This window comes from Myxocyprinus asiaticus, chromosome 34 (genome assembly GCF_019703515.2).
Source record: "Myxocyprinus asiaticus isolate MX2 ecotype Aquarium Trade chromosome 34, UBuf_Myxa_2, whole genome shotgun sequence".
NCBI classification, from domain to species: domain Eukaryota; kingdom Metazoa; phylum Chordata; class Actinopteri; order Cypriniformes; family Catostomidae; genus Myxocyprinus; species Myxocyprinus asiaticus.
This window is the reverse complement of record NC_059377.1, coordinates 40,456,983-40,473,518: the sequence shown is the minus strand read 5'-3', so window position 1 is coordinate 40,473,518 and position 16,536 is coordinate 40,456,983. Positions and strand designations below refer to the sequence as shown.

The 16,536-nt window shown below is 39.4% G+C and overlaps 1 protein-coding gene across 1 annotated transcript in view; it reads right to left on the bottom strand.

Annotated features, from left to right (window-relative positions):
- Positions 1-16,536, bottom strand: part of LOC127425541 (ribosome biogenesis protein bop1) — a 118,967-nt gene that overhangs the window by 95,422 nt on the left and 7,009 nt on the right. The window contains exon 3 of the mRNA XM_051671649.1: positions 2,610-2,762. Within this exon, the coding sequence (XP_051527609.1) occupies positions 2,610-2,762 (153 nt within the window). The remainder of the gene's footprint in view (positions 1-2,609; positions 2,763-16,536) is intronic.

Genomic DNA, 16,536 nt, shown 5'->3' with positions numbered 1-16,536 from the left:
GGGTTCAATGATTTTCAATGGAGCATGTAAATTAAAGAGCTGAGAGAGGAATTCTTTAATGGTCCTACATGTAAATATGAGACGTTACAGAAATCCTTACTGCGGAGGAGCATCAGAGTCTCCTAAAGACCCCCCTCGCAAAAAACAACAAAAAAACAAAAAGGCAATACAGACATTACAGAAATGCGGTAACGTCTGACAGGCATAAGGGAAGAGTATCAAATACTGTGGTTCAGACAGCTCGAGGAAAAGGACAAAATCTTTTTCCTTTACATGAAACATTACACAACTAACCATATTACCATCTACGGAACATTGAAGTAACCGTGCCTGAGCAAACAGCTGAAAAAGCCACCGCTATATTTAGATTCTGAATTTTCTGACTGAACATTTCTAGCTCGTCTTTAGTCTACTTATTATTCAGTTACTAAGTGCCATGTCACTCTATAAAGACTTACTGGTTTCCTATCAAAAGGAAACACTTACTAGTTTTTTTCCTTCATGTTAATCATCATATTGCAGTTCAAATCGCAATATTTTTTTAAATAATCACAATTCGATTTTTTTGTCCAAATCGTTCAGCCCTAGTTGGGAGAAAATGTATGTTGAACAGGATGCATTACATTCTGATACTGAAATGAAAAAGAAAAACTAATATAAATGCTTCTCAAAATGCAAACACTATAGTATATTTGCCTAAAATTCTTGCTTGGCAAACTACCAATGCGGTGGTACATGGAAAGTCAAACTTGACCAACCTAACCTGAGAGCATCTGGGGCATTTTCCTTCCAGCTAGATTTCCAACAAGGCAAGACACAGTGATTTACGGTGTTTTGGGAGAGATCCCTTAAAGAACCCACAATGCCATGAGGTAGTCAAATAATGAATTTGTTATGCATCCAAATAAAAGAGCTGAAAGTCAAATGGGCATCTGGAAACAAATTATAGGGGGACAGCATGCAAAGATCACGTCAAAACAGATGCAGCTGCTGTAAGCGATTTTTTTCATGGAAAGGTGTGCAAAAAAAAAAAAAAGAAATTCCTACTCCCTGAAAGATATCAATATAATAAGTGTTGTGACATCTCACCCGTCTCTGTGATCGGTCTAGACTCTGTAAACAGCAAACAAAAACTGTCTGCGGTCAGTGACACTTTCTGCCTGTCAATCATTTTGCACGTTCTCATAGTATTGTAGTTGCAGCGAATTATTTAGGCTTAATGCCATTTTCATGCCATTTTGCTCATAACAGTTGTCAGTTGTGGGCGCTATTGTGCTGCTGTTGTTTTTTGACAAATGTACATGCCCTGCATCGGCCTCAAAGCTCATTTGGTATCTTTGGAGTGCGGGTTTGGAAAGTGGGTGTGTGGCTTATCCAACGGCTCAACTTGTGGAAATTCTAGAAGGGCAAACTCGCTTACAGTACCTTTAAAGCTGAAGTGTGCAATTTTTGTGCAACAAGTGCCACCAAACAGAATTGCAAAAATGAAAATTGTTTGGCCAAGGACAGACAAGGGGAATATAATGAAAGCAAACCTTATTTTTAACCTCTTACACTCTGGGACCCCTTATGCTTCCAGATCCCTTACGCTACCTGGTCCAGAAATACGTCATAGACGTGTCCTTTAAGTTTTAAATGAATGAATGAATGAATGTTATATTTATATAGCGCTTTTCTGACACTACACTCAAAGTGCTTTACATACTGAACAGGGGACTCTCCTCACCCACCACCAGTGTGCAGCATCCACCTGGATGATGCGACGGCAGCCATAGTGCGCCAGTACGCTCATCACACACCAGCTGTTGTCCTGGGGGAACTGTGACTGTCATAAGTGTAACTATTTGAGGTTTATGACGTATGCACAGAGTTATTCAAATTCAGATTTCAGAAAAAAAATTCCAAAAGCATGTGAACATACACAATAATATTTATCACTTTTAGCAATTGTTATTTACATATTGAAGGCTTCCCTGTAAAATGAAATTGTTTTTGGCATGTTCACTAATGTATGTGAATAAGAGGGACCTTCAAATTTGGGTATGCCAAATTCAGGCGGAAATCCAAAAATACCCCAGAGTTCAGGACGTTAAGCATCTCACTCACAAAAACTTATCAAGACAACTATAGCTACTACTGTAAAATACTAGTAAATTAATAATGGGACCTCATTGAAACAGTGTGAAGCTTTCCAAATTTTCCTGTTTAGAGGGATAGTTCACCCAGAAATTTACTCAGCCTCATGACATCTCTTCTTTTTTTGTTTCAATGCAACAGAAGTGTATGGTGACTGATGCTGTCAATCTGCCTAACATTCCCTTTTGTGTTCCATGTAAGTGAGGGTGAGTAAATGATGGTAGAATATTTATTTTGGGGTACATTTTCCCTTAAATTTCTCTTTTTGATCATAAGACTGGATAAGAAGACCAAGTTATCAAACTTTTACTGTAGTAACAGTTTCTGTTGTAAGTTACTTGGACAGGGCAGCAATTTCTGGCAAATCTGACACAGTTTTGATGTGTTTATAGTTCTTGACATGAGTGACTGGTCCAGTGATGTTCTGGTATTCAGGCGGGTCATTTGTAAACAGGTGTTCCAGGTGTTCTTACCTCCTCATCTGATGTATCGTGCTCATACTCGTCCACCTGTAAGGGAATCTTGAGGCCGTTATCTCTGTCTGACACCACACTCTCTTTACCTCCGTGCTGTACTGCAGATTTGGTATTTTTCTTCTTCTTTTCCTTTGAATTTTGGCCATCAGCCTATAGAAAAATAAAACACTGATTGTTAAAGACTCAAAACCTCACAATGCATTCAAACACAAAAAACATTTCATGTTATACAATTTTTGTTTTTCAGGTGTATCTCACTAAACCTTTGTAAAAACATGTACAAGTCATATTTCACCATAAAATCAATATCTTTTTGCATATATTATTTAAATATTATACCTAATGGTAATATTTGTTGCACTACAAATGTCTACACTTAAATATTTTAGCCTATTTTTAATATTTGTGCATTTCAGGGGGCCTGGGTAGCTTAGTGGTAAAATACGCTGTCTACCACCCCTGGAGTTCGCTAGTTCGAATCCCAGGGCGTGCTGAGTGACTCCAGCCAGGTCTCCTAAGCAACCAAATTGGCCCGGTTGCTAGGGAGGGCAGAGTCACATGGGGTAACCTCCTCATGGTCACTATAATGTGGTTCGTTCTCGGTGGGGCACGTGGTGAGTTGTGCGTGGTTGCCGTGGTGGATGGCGTGAAGCCTCCACACGCGCTATGTCTCCGTGCAACACACTCAACAAGCCACGTGATAAGATGCGCGGGTTGACGGTCTCAGACGCTAAGGCAACTGGGATTCGTCCTCCGCCACCCGGAGTGAGGCGAATCACTACGTGACCATGAGGACTTAAAAGCGCACTGGGAATTGGGCACTCCAAATTGAAAAAAAAAAAATGAATAAAAATAAAAATCCCCCCCTCCCAAACAATATTTGTGCATTTCAATTTCATAACAAAATTCAACTAAATGTAATTAATAAAACTTAAAATAGTCCGTTTTTTTATTTTATTAAAGAATTAAATTTTATGAAATTTTGTAATGAAATTGAAATGCATAAATCATAAAATTATTTTGTGTAATAATTTTAAACTGAAAGATAATTAAAAAAAAAAAAAGACTACATCTGGATATTGTGCTTAATTTTCATGAAAATATTAAAAAAACAAAAAAACTAAATTATTTTGAAAAAAAATGTGTTTGTTTTTTCTTTTAATTTTGAGATGAAATATGACCTGGGCATGTTTTTGAGACATGATTAACCTTTAAACGGAGAGCTTATGGAGGTTTCAGTGTGCCATATTATAAAAATAAATAAATGTTTCATTAAAGGCATTAATATATCTTTCAATAAATATTTGAATAAATAAAAACATGTAAAAAAAAATAATAAAAATAAAATGTATTTATTGACATTAATTTATTTGACACATTTTATGATTTATTTATTGACATATTTATGTATTAATTTATTGACATTTCATGAATTAAAGATATTTTTTATATTGATGCTTTTAATGAAACTGTGCCTACAATCTCATCTTCTCTGTGTTCCAGGGAAAAAAGAAAGTCAATCAGGTTTGGAACAACATGAGGGTGAGTAAATGATGACAGAATAAAAAAATAAAATAAAAAATTATATTAACTACCCCTTATATTTTACGATGTGACATTTCAACTTGTACTGTAACAGTAATTAAATCATCTAAACAGTTAAAATCATCAATTTATAATCTCAGCTCTTTTTAATCACTGTGACTAACCCAGTCTGCTTTCAAACTGTTCTAGAAAGATATATTACAGTAAAAAGTACAGCATTTTCCAGAGACCATATTTTTATAGAAGCATGACAATCTGCATGTTTCAGAGATGCAGTTTATTTCATTTTGCGCATAAACTTTGTGTGATTTACACATGTGCCGTTGAAAATCAGTCACCAGAACCTCACATACTGTCTGAGTCACCGGGACAGAGGGGATGAAAGCTTGCGGCATCGGCTGTTATTTACCACAGCCCATCACTCAAGAGAAAACTCAAGTACGGGCAGAAAATCTCTGAGCAGGGTCGAGAGGAAGAGCAGCTTTGAGTCGCCGCGTGTCCCGTGAGCCTGTGATGGTGCAGGTGAGTAACCTGCACTGATTTACGGCTCCTTAACGTCCCGCTATCTCTTGGACTGTCGAACTAAGTGAAACACTTCCTCCCTGAAGCCTAGTTAAATCCACATCAAGACAGAGGAGTCCCACGTTCCTGAATGACTCGTGCAGCCTGAGGGACAGCCAATTTTTCCGTAAGCGCTGAAGATTTAAAAACAAGCTGAAAAAGAGCTTTAGAAAGGAAGGGTTGTTCTGAGTCATTAAACTGCAGGCCAAACCAGGACGCAATGTATAAGGATAAGCAGACGTACTTAATAGGTACTATCGAAAATTCCTAATACATGTTCGCAAAGATTTTACTGGTAATGTAAAATTGAGCAACACTGAGTGAATATTGCAATCATTTTAATGTGCTTTTTATTTGGCCAACAAGGTTCCAACAGAGCACGTCATTACACTTAAAATATCTTGTATTCCAGTAAAAATACCTAAACATCCTTAAAACAAGATATTAAATTTACTTGAAAAGATAAGACTTATTTTTAGAGAATATGCCCAGCAAACACAGAATATTCCCCTAACGTTAGCATTTGGTTCTCGTTTGGTTAACGTTTGACGTTCTAGGCATGTTCTCCTTAAATAAATAAAGAAACGTTCACAGAATGTTGCAGGAAGATTTTTGTCTGACAACATAAGAACTTATACAGAATATTCTCTAATGGTTATTTTTAGGTTTTGATATTAAAACAACAAACTAGGGGGCCTGGGTCGCGAGGTCGAATCCAGGGTGTACTGAATAACTCCAGTCAGGTCTCCTAAGCAACCAAATTGGCCCGGTTGCTAGGGAGGGTAGTCACATGGGGTAACATCCTTGTGGTCACGATTAGTGGTTCTCGCTCTCAATGGGGCACGTGGCAAGTTGTGCGTGAATCACAGAGAATAGCACGAGCCTCCACATGCTGTGAGTGTCATGCACAACAAGGCGTGTGATAAGATGTGCGGATTGACGGTCTCAGAAGCGGAGGTAACTGAGACTTGTTGTCCACCACCCCAATTGAGGTGAGTAACTGCGCCACCATAAGTACCTAGTAAGTAGTGGGAATTGGGCATTCCAAATTGTGGAGAAAAGGGGATAAAAAAAATTAAAAAAAACAAACAACAACAACAAACTAACATTCCCAGAATGTTGCAGGAAGGTTTTTGTCTGAAAACATAAAAAGAACTTATACAGAATATTCTCTAATGGTTATTTTTAGGTTTTGCCAACAAACTAGGGGGCCTTGGTAGCTCAGTGAGTATTGATGCTGACTACCACCCCTGGAGTCGTGAGTTTGAATCCAGGGTGTGCTGAGTGACTCCAGCCAGGTCTCCTAAGCAACCAAATTGGCCCGGTTGCTAGGGAGTGTAGAGTCACATGGGGTAACGTCCTTGTGGTCACGATTAGTGGTTCTCGCTCTCAATGGGGCGTGTGGTAAGTTGTGCGTGAATCACGGAGAATAGCATGAGGCTCCACATGCTGCGAGTCTCCGCGGTGTCATGCACAACGGGCCACGTGATAAGATGCACGGATTGATGGTCTCAGAAGCAGAGGCAACTGAGACTTGTCCTCTGCCACCCGGACTGAGGTGAGTAACCGTGCCACCACGAGGACCTACTAAGTAGTGGGAATTGGGTATTCCAAATTGGGAGAAAAGGGGAAAAATTTTTTTTTTAAAACAACAAACTAACATTCCCAGAACGTTGCAGGGAGGTTTTTGTCTAACAATATAAGAACTTAGAATAAAGTTCTCTAATGGTTATTTTTATGCTTTGTTTTTATAGCAATAAACTAACATTCCCAGAATGTTGCAAGGAGGTTTTTATGTGACAACATATTTTGATTTAAGATTATTTTTCTTACCCACTTGGCCTTTTTTTTTTAAGCATAAACCACAGTCATTTATGCTGAAAATAGGCCTAGGAAATAACTATTTGCCAATGGGGTAAGAAAAATAAGCCTAATAAATAACTCATTAAATATTTCTTTGGATGAAATGAGGGTTACTAAAAAAAATAAAAATAAAACTGAAAAATACTGACATACAAATTCTTCGCTCTGTGGACAGCCAGACCTAATTGGTACATGCACTAGGATGCAATTTCACAGCTAACCAGACAATAAAGGGTCTGAACTTGTTTCTCAACTGAAGAAGTTCAGTAATAAAAGACGAGGATGTGGGGGAAGAGAAATCGGCCTTTGACAGATGATTTGTCCAGATGATGGTCGACCAGCCAGAACAGAGGAGCTTACAGTGTAGAATTAACTTAAAAACAAGCTCCTCAGGACGTCTAGTGGAGCGTGGCTCAATGCCAACATGACCACAAAACCGATGTGGGCTTAAGATGTTGCAAACCAAAAGCGCGAGAATGAGCGTTTGGGCCTTGAAAGTTACAAATGACATACGATCCATGATCTATGAATCAGACCGAGAAATTAATGCACTGACAGGCTCTTGGAGCACATCGGAACATCCGTTTCAAATCCATTCAAGCACCTTCTGTGGATTTTAACAGGAATAGTTCAACCAAAAATTAAAATTCTGTCATTATTTACTTGTTCTCATGTCACACCAAACCCTTTTGACTTTCGTTCTTCTATGGAACACCAAAGTTAATTTTTGAAGAATATCCCGGCCACTTTTTCCTATATAATGAAAGTGAATGCGGACTGGGGCTATCAAGCTCCAAAATGACAAAAGTTTCATACGTTATATGCGTTATATTCCAAATTTTGTCAAGCCAAACAGTATCAATTGTGTGAGGAAAAGACTAAAAATTGGACCCATTTAAGTTAAGTAAAAATAAATAAATGATTCATTCATGAATCAGACTGTTTTGGTTCAGTTCAACCTATTAACTCCTTACTAATTATCTGGTCACAGTTGTTAACATCAGAGGAAGATTATCAGTAAATAATGACTTAAAAGGAATATTTTAGGTTCAATATTTAGGCTAAGCTCAATAAACAGCATTTGTGGCATAATGTTGATTACCACAAGAAATAATTTCGACAAGCTTAATAACCTTATCTGTGTAAAGTTACATCCAATATTACAAACCCCACGATCACAGTGTTGAAAATAACCAGAGACTATTTAGCAGAGACGGGCCACTTCTATTAAAATGAATGGGAGAAACTGGAACGCCCAACAGTGAACAGATTAAAAAAAAATAAAATAAAAAAGTCAACGTATATAAAAAGGAAGTCCCACCTAATAGTTAAGAGCCAATCACCTTTTAGCTACAGACATCACCTGTCAATCAACTCAAGAATGCGCAATTCTTTTATTTTATATTTTTTTAGTTTTATCAGAGGTAAATAATCAAAATGTATGTGTTGTCAGATTTTACTGCTGATATGAAATATGTTCTTTGATTGTAATTTTGACCAACCATTTTGGAGATTTTGTTATTTTTGGAAATGATAATAACACATGTAATGTTTAATGTTTACCTTAAAACAAGATCAACTGTATTGTTTATGAACTGGCCCCATTCACTTCCATTGTAAGTGCCTTACTGTAACTGCGATTTCTTTAAAACATTTTTGCTTTGTTGGTCCTTTTTGGAGCTTGACAGCCACAGTCGCCATACACTTTCATTTTATGGAAAAGAGCAGCGTTAACATTCTGCCAAATGTCTCGTTTTGTGTTACCAGGAAGAAAGAAAGTCATACAGGTTTGTAATGGCATGAGAGTAAATGATGACATAAATTTTCATTTTTAGGTGAACTATTCCTTCCAAAACAAACTCTTCGGGATATCCAACATTGTGTGGCTCACTGCCAACATGACCACAAAACATGGGCTGAAGATTTTGCACACCAAAACCACTAGAATGAACGCTTGAGCGCCTTGAAAGTTCCAAATGATGTACGATCTATGATCTACGAATCAGACCGAGAAATGAATGCACCGACAGGCTCTTGGAGCACACCTGCACACTGCAAAACATCCGTTTCTAATCCATTCAAGCACCTCCTACGATCTGTAAATCGCACACACATCAACGAGTGCAAACGTGCATCAAGCGCACGTCTGTTTGCACACACAACTTCCCCAGCCAATAACGTGTTTTTAATGTCAGTTGGCGGACTGTCCCGGGTTCCGTTCCAAAGGCCTCAAGTCGCCCATGCTTCCTCTGAACTTTGGCTGAGTTATTGAGTGAGTTGCGGACGGAACAATCCGGCGCCACTCATCGCGTTGCTACTTAATTAAGATCGTAGCTACTCAATTAAACCCCTCAAGATGCACAGTGAAGTGAATAACCCCCACATAACCCCCGGTTGGTCCCTGAAAGACCCCTGCATGTCACGTGTCTTGTTGATGGAAGTGGACCAGACGTGTCGGTGGTGTGCGCTGTGCATGGCCATGCATTAGCACGAGAAAGTTTCACAGTAAGACGAGCCCCTCTGGTTTATTCCACCCCCACCCATCCCGATGTCATCCCCCACCCCCTCACACGGCGTGAGCGTGGCCGCGAATGGATCAGACACACGGCTGCAGGGGAGGCGGGAATTCTCGCAGGAATCGTAATGTCTCCGGCAGCTGCATTAATTCTGCCTGGTGTGCATCAGTCAGAGCGCTGATCCGTCTTTTGAAAGACCCTCAAATGAAAAAAACAGAGAGAGGGGGGCTGGATTAAAAAGTTGAGACAGGAACAATTCGTCCCACGGTCTCGGCCGCAACTCCAGACGGAGATTTCAAAGCTGAGAATTAGATAGTGTCCCGCAGTAAGACAGACACTTCCGCTGGAGTTAAATGGGGCTCAAGTCTTTGGCCCGATCTTCACACTCTAGGTGCTGTTTATTCTGACAAACGAGAGTAGATATGACCTGAGAATCTTGACTAATAAAATACTGTCAACTGAGAAGGAAACATATACTACACTGGTGATAAATCAGAAGATATTTACTTCGAAGTTATCAGAATCATTCAGAAACCATGCCTGCTTGGACAGACATCGTTAGCTTTCTATTGTGTTAGTTTCAAACACTACCAACAGTATCGTCACTTTAAGAGTTCAACGTGCATCTCACAGTGTTCCGGTTCATCAAACATCAATGAGAATCCCTTGTTTCTTTAGCTCATCCATGCTGCGTGAGATTAAAATTAATATTTATTTTTACTTTTTTTATTTGACTGTAAAGAACAGAAAGGATATTAAGACACATTATTCTATGAAAGTGGAGTCGCCTCATCTTTGATGGACACACATTACACGGAGGAAATGATCCGCTTTAATCTCAAGCACTTTTCATCTAAAGGCGATTTTCCAGGTATTCCAGTACTTGCATTTCTAAAAGTAGAGGTCGACATATATATCGGTTTTGCCGATTAATCGGCATCAATAACAGATTTGTGGAATTATCGATTATATGCAAAAATCCACAACGACTGTTTTACCCCGTTGCGTCCGGTGCTGGAGCGGCTGGTAAGGGTCCGCTGTCATTATGCAGTATGACAGCGGCCTCTAGAGGCGAAATAATCACTTCGCTGATGCCTTGTAGTGTTGTTTTGACACGTGAGCCTACACTCTGCATGGAGCGGAACACTTCAGATGCGGATTTAAAACATCAACAAGGAAAATGTATAAATGAATAAAGCATTAAATAAAATAATTACCAAACAAAAACAAAAAACAATATTTATAGACCTATATATGCCTTTTCTTTACACAAACTTAAATTAGCCTTACCGTGTAGACAAAAAGGGCTGCTGAATGACATTCCCAGGATGTTCTACACTTTTTTTCAAGACTATAAACTATCAGAAATATTTGTCCAATGCGGAGTTCACTTTCAGAAAATGAACTTTTGAACACTTAAAACTTTTAAATATTTTAAATCTAACCCTCTTTACCTCGGATCACATTTGCTGAGCTTCTTCATAAAATGTAAATTACATTATGACACTAAAATTAATTTTAGATGACAATCAAGTTCAGTTGGTCATTAAAAGTTGCTGGACAAATATGCGGGACATAATGCAGTTGGCGATGCTTTAGATTAGATGATTGTTCAAAATAACCTATTGAATATCAGGAATGTATCATATATGTAAACCCTGATATTACACCGCATAATTGTTTTCTTGAATAGCTGTGCACACAGCATATACACGTCGCTGGATGGTCTTTATACTAAGACCGAACGTTTCCCCCACTACTTGGTGCAGGTTGCCAGCTTGAACAGTGCCATGACGATTCGCTTTCGGGTCGGAACCGGTGGTAACCTGCGATAGGTGCAACATCAGGACCAATATTACAGTCCTATCAGAAGGGCAACAGCTCCCTTTTGATTGCAATTCCTCGTCTTCTGATTACATTTATTTGTGAAATTAAAATGACAATAAGCTGGCTAATTTCAGTGAATTGTCTCAATACTCTCCCCAGTTTACCAAAACTTCGGAGGAAAACAAGTTAGGGACATCTGGGAGGCGAATTAGCGATAAACACACATTTCTGTATGGAAACGGCTTAAAGGCAGATTTATTTAGTGATAAACCAAAACTTATGCGACAAAGTGTTTTTTTAGGCATGACGTCATCACGCACACCATTTTTATCGATAAAAGACAATTTGAAAGGAAACAGGCAGAAGACGGCAAATTTAGCAAAATTTATTATGCATTTTCACTTTGTCGATAACAAAACAGCGCGAAAAGTGGATGGAAACTAGGCTACTGTTTCTGCAGTACCGGTAGCACCAAGCACCGACTCAATCCGGTTCCAGCGTGCAGTATGACTGACACATAACAGCTTTAAAATGCTCACAGGCTTATTTTGAACGTGTGCTCTGTTACTCCTTGTACACTGAAATGGACAATTAATCAAATGAAAATCGTGACATGTCCTAGTGTGATTTCTTAAACCGCTAAAGGCTGCAATCTTACGGTGGAAGAGCTGCGTACTTTAAATCAATCTGACCGCTCATCCACTGGAAACTCCACAGACATTGAGGATCATTCACGTTGTATGAGATGACAGAGCAGAGCACTAATCTACTGTAGCACATGTAAAATATATATTTATATAAATCACAGCATTTGTGCTTTAATCTCAGCTCAGCTTTATTTATATCACATTTAAAACAACAGAGTTGACCAAAGTGCTTCACAGTAATAAAATGTAAAACACAACATTACCACGTACACAAACACCAGTAATCTGAAATACAAACATTCTAAAACTGTGTCCTACATTTCATTTGTCAGACTCAAAGGCCAGTGTAAAGAGATGAGATTTCAGACATAAAAGTCTTCAATGATCACACTGTGCCGTGACGCAAACTGTTTATCTGGAAAAGCCAAGCATCCGGCAAAAAACACACGTCATAATAAAAGCATGATTCAAAATAAAATCTAGATGCCTGAAACTGAAGAAATTTAATATAAATATATTCCAACAAGGCATTTCCATCCACAGAACTGCCGCTCACTGGATGTTTTTTGTTTTTGGCACCATTCGGAGTAAATTCTAGAGACTGAGACTGAGTGAAAATCCCAGGAGATCAGCGGTTACAGAAATACACAAACCAGCCCATCTGGCACCAACAATCATGCCACGGTCCAAATCACTGAGATCACATTTTTTCCCCATTCTGATGGTTGATGTGAACATTAACTGAAGCTTCTGACCCATATCTGCATGATTTTATGAACTGCACTGCTGCCACACGATTGGCTGATTAGAAATTAATGTATAGGTATAGGTTTTAATGTTGTGGCTGATCGGTGTATGTCTCAGTTCGCTAGCGGACTGTGGGCTTATTCTGCTGTAGTGAGGTCATCATTAACCTACAGACATGACTGACAGTTGTTGAGTTATTATGAGATCAGCAGCGCGCCGAAACCGACATTCTCACAACAAGAGACTTTCTGCTTTGCCAGCCACCTAGCATTTATCATGATCACTTGTTTCAGTCTATAGAGTCCAAATCAACTGTAATAAAATGACAGTTTGACAATGTCCTTCCTTATTCGAGATGTGTCTTTATACTGAAGAAATAGAGGGTTTGTGTAGCAGATAGAGCAGAATGAGGTGAGAAGCAGGCATTGATATTCAAACTTTCATTGTTGTTCCATTAGGGGGCGGTAAAGAGTTGGGATCAGGCTCATCAAATATCCAGAGTGGCCCCAAAAAGTATTTGAACACTTAAACTTTGCATTAGCTTGTATAACAAAATATCAAAGCAAGCAGCACTTAATTTACATAAAGGCAACACAAACACTTTAAGCAAATCATTTCCCAAAAAAAAATTTGTTAGGTTTTAAATAATGTTAATGTGCTGTACTCCACCTGTGGTTACTCTACTAGGACATCTGTGTGAACTTGAGGGGATCTGACTTCATACATCCACTAGAAATCACTGCGACACCAGTTGGTTAAAAGTCAGAAATTACTCAAAGGTGACATTAGTTCTGAGAAAAGCTCTAGCAGCAACTGTTTGCTGATGCCACTTTTCACAGCGTTAAACAAGAAAATCACTGATGAAAATGTTCATCGGCGAAGGGTTTTTGATTTCGTCAATGATAATGAAAAAGACTCACCATGATAATAATTAAACAATTTTATTAAAGCATACTGTTGACAGAAATATTAAGAGGAAAAAATACTGCAACATTTTAACAGTGCAAGACTTCTGTTTACAAAAGAAGATATTAGATGTGGATATTTTATATGTTTGGGGCACATTTAACCCTTTTAGCTCAGATGGGCCAGCGAGAAAAAAGAAATCAAAATATTAATAACTACAGTCTTGACCAACACAAAATAGGTATCGTTTTAAAGCTTAGAAGCTGTATTTTACAATGCATGTAGGCATGATGACCAAAACTGAACAAGTGCTTTGAAATTTGCAGACAAATCAGAAGTGTTCAGTTTTGTTCATTTATTAATTGTTTTGCACTGCACATTTTATTGTAATCGGTAAAAACATAAAACTGATCAAATAGCCATGTGTCATATGATCTTAGAGTAGAATACAATCAGCCTATTTGTTCTACTCGGACAAAAATATAGCGAGTAATAGCTAAGTATATGTCTTTGACATACATGTTACATGTAAACAGGTGTTGATTAGCCTATATGGCGCATTTTCACTTATAACTTTACCAAAAATAAAAAGAACATAAAATACCATATCACACACCATTACTTAGAGGCGATTAACTTTAAAACAAGCCCATATACAAATGTAATTGGATGAATAGATAATTAGATAATCCACACAAAGCACAATGTGCACTCCGCACATAATGTGCTATCTGGCTAAAACATATTAGCTTTCCTGGATCAGATGACTAAACATGGAACGCTAAACCAATCATATTAGGATTCAGATCGCTGCAACCAGAGGTGGAAGTCATCCAAATATGGGCAGAGAGGACTAATTACATATGGCCACCAGGAGATGGCGCCAAATACCGGACACAGACTCAATGATGGCTCAAATGACACAGAATGGAACTGAATGAGATCTTGTTAGTCATGCCTACAAGCCCTGCATGCTTTGGGGAAAGCATACCTTTAATCATTGTTGTGTAATTAGTTCTTATGTATAATAATTATGTTTTAGTTTGGAGAGGCTTTTGGACACTTGGATAAATAATGTTTGTAATCCTATAACTTTTGATTGCTTTGTCGTATCAACACAAAATTTTATGTTACAGATGACATGATTGATGATGAAAATAAAATCAGTTTTTTGGAGCTACCTTACACACAGAGATACTGTATATGTCAAATCTGAACAATAAGAAAAAGTTAATTTTTGGCTCAAGTTTTTTTGTGATTTTTCAGCAGTTTCTTAGGCTGAGAGTCTCAGACTTTATTATAATCTACAGTATATTATTAACAAATTTGAAAAGTTCTTTAAAATTATACCAAACACTTGACCCTCCTTGTTTTTGTTTTTTTGTTGAGTTATAAGCCTGTAATTTTGGGTATGGCACTGAAACAGGAAATTGTCTCCAGTTACTCCAGTCCTCGGTTCCCTGAGATGAAGGGAACAAGACATTGCAGAGAAATGCTTTGGGAAGTTTCCTTTTCCACAACCTAGTTGAAGCCCTTGTATCATAATGCCAATCTTAAGAATGGCAATGGTGTTTAAGCCTTGTCCTTTTAGGCGTGCATTTGCCCTATATAAGCAGGCGCTCAATCACCATTTCTTCCGAATTTTCTGACTGAAGGACAAGAACGCATCCCTCGTACCTCGAAACTCTGAAATAGTAGTGCGGCCAAGTTTTGCAATGTCTCGTACCCTTCATCTCAGGGAACTGGGGTTACATGAGTAACCAGAGACGTTCCCCATCGATTCAGTTCACTTGACATTGAAGTAAAATGCATTGGGGAACAGAGTCCCATCACGCCACACTACGTAACGTCATACCTTAATATGCACCAGGGTATAAACACTTAGAAGAATATGTATATGAGGTCACGGGCCCATCAGGCGGTGACTTATTATCTATCTTCAAGTTTGTAACAAAATGAATAACCCCACGATGAAAACCAGACTGAAAGTAAATCTTAATCTGAGAAGCCATATAATACACACAGTATAATTTAACCCCTTCATAACCAGAAGAGAAAGCTTGTAGGTGGACTATCTGAGCCCTAAAGTGCATAGAAAGCACCTTAGGCACATAGCCTTTTTTGGGTTTGATGGTGGCTTTCGAAAGCCCCGGTCCAAATTCCAGACAAGAACGGTCAACCGACAGTGCCTGTATATCACCAACCCTTTTGACTGAGGCCAGAGCCAACAGCAGTGCAGTCGTTAGAGCACATGCAACTAAGCGGATTCCAATGGTTCAACTGGGGGGCTCGTGAGCACACTCAGCACCAGATTTAAGTCCCATGTTGGAACCACAGCAGGGCGAGGTGGGTTCAAGCGCCTCGCTCCCCTAAGGAACTTTATGATCAGATCATGTCTGCCTATAGATGAGCCAGCCTCTAGGGTATGAAATGCAGAGATGTTTGCTACATAGACCTTAAGCATTGATGGAGTAAGGCCTGTGTCCAACTGCTCTTGAAAGAGTCTTTGCTGCATAAGGAGCACCAATCCGAAAACACACGCCATTTTAGTGCATAGAGGCGTCTCATAAACGGCGCTCTAGCCTGCAAAATGGTTTTCATTACAGACTGAGCCAATTCAGGCTCGTTTGCTGTGCTCCGTTCAGGGGCTGTATGTGTAGGTTCCACAGCTCTGGCTGGGAATGCCATATTGTGCCCTGTGCTTGAGAGAGCAGATCCCTCCTCAGCTGTATTTCCCATGGGGGGGCAGTCTAATCCCCATTTCCGGAAACCACGGCCGGTTGGGCCATTTTGGCGCAACCAACATAGCTGATGACAGACTGAAGGAGATGTACCGGGGAAAATGCATATTTGCGTTTCATCGGCTACTTGTGGGCCAAGGCATCCACCCCCAGTGGGGCTTGGGACATGGAGTACCAAAGAGGGCAGTGGGCTTTCTCCGCGTAGGCGAATAGGTCAACTTCCACTTTGCAGAACATCTCCTAAATCCTCAGATCCATCGGAGGATGAAGTCTCCATTCCCCCGCCATCGGTCCCTGGCGCGACGGCATGTTTTCTCTGCAGTTCAGATGGCCCGGAACACATATCGCACGCAGGGAGAGGAGATGGTGCGCACTCCACACGAGGCAGCGTTGCGCCAGGCTCATCATTGGTAGTGATTGAGTGCCACCCTGGCTATTTATGTACGCTACCACTGACATATTGTCTGACCGAATCAGAACATGATGATTCACCATGTTGGATTGGAAAGCCTTCACAGTTAATAAGACAGCTGGCATTTCCAAGCAGTTGATGTGCCACGCCTGTTTCGCA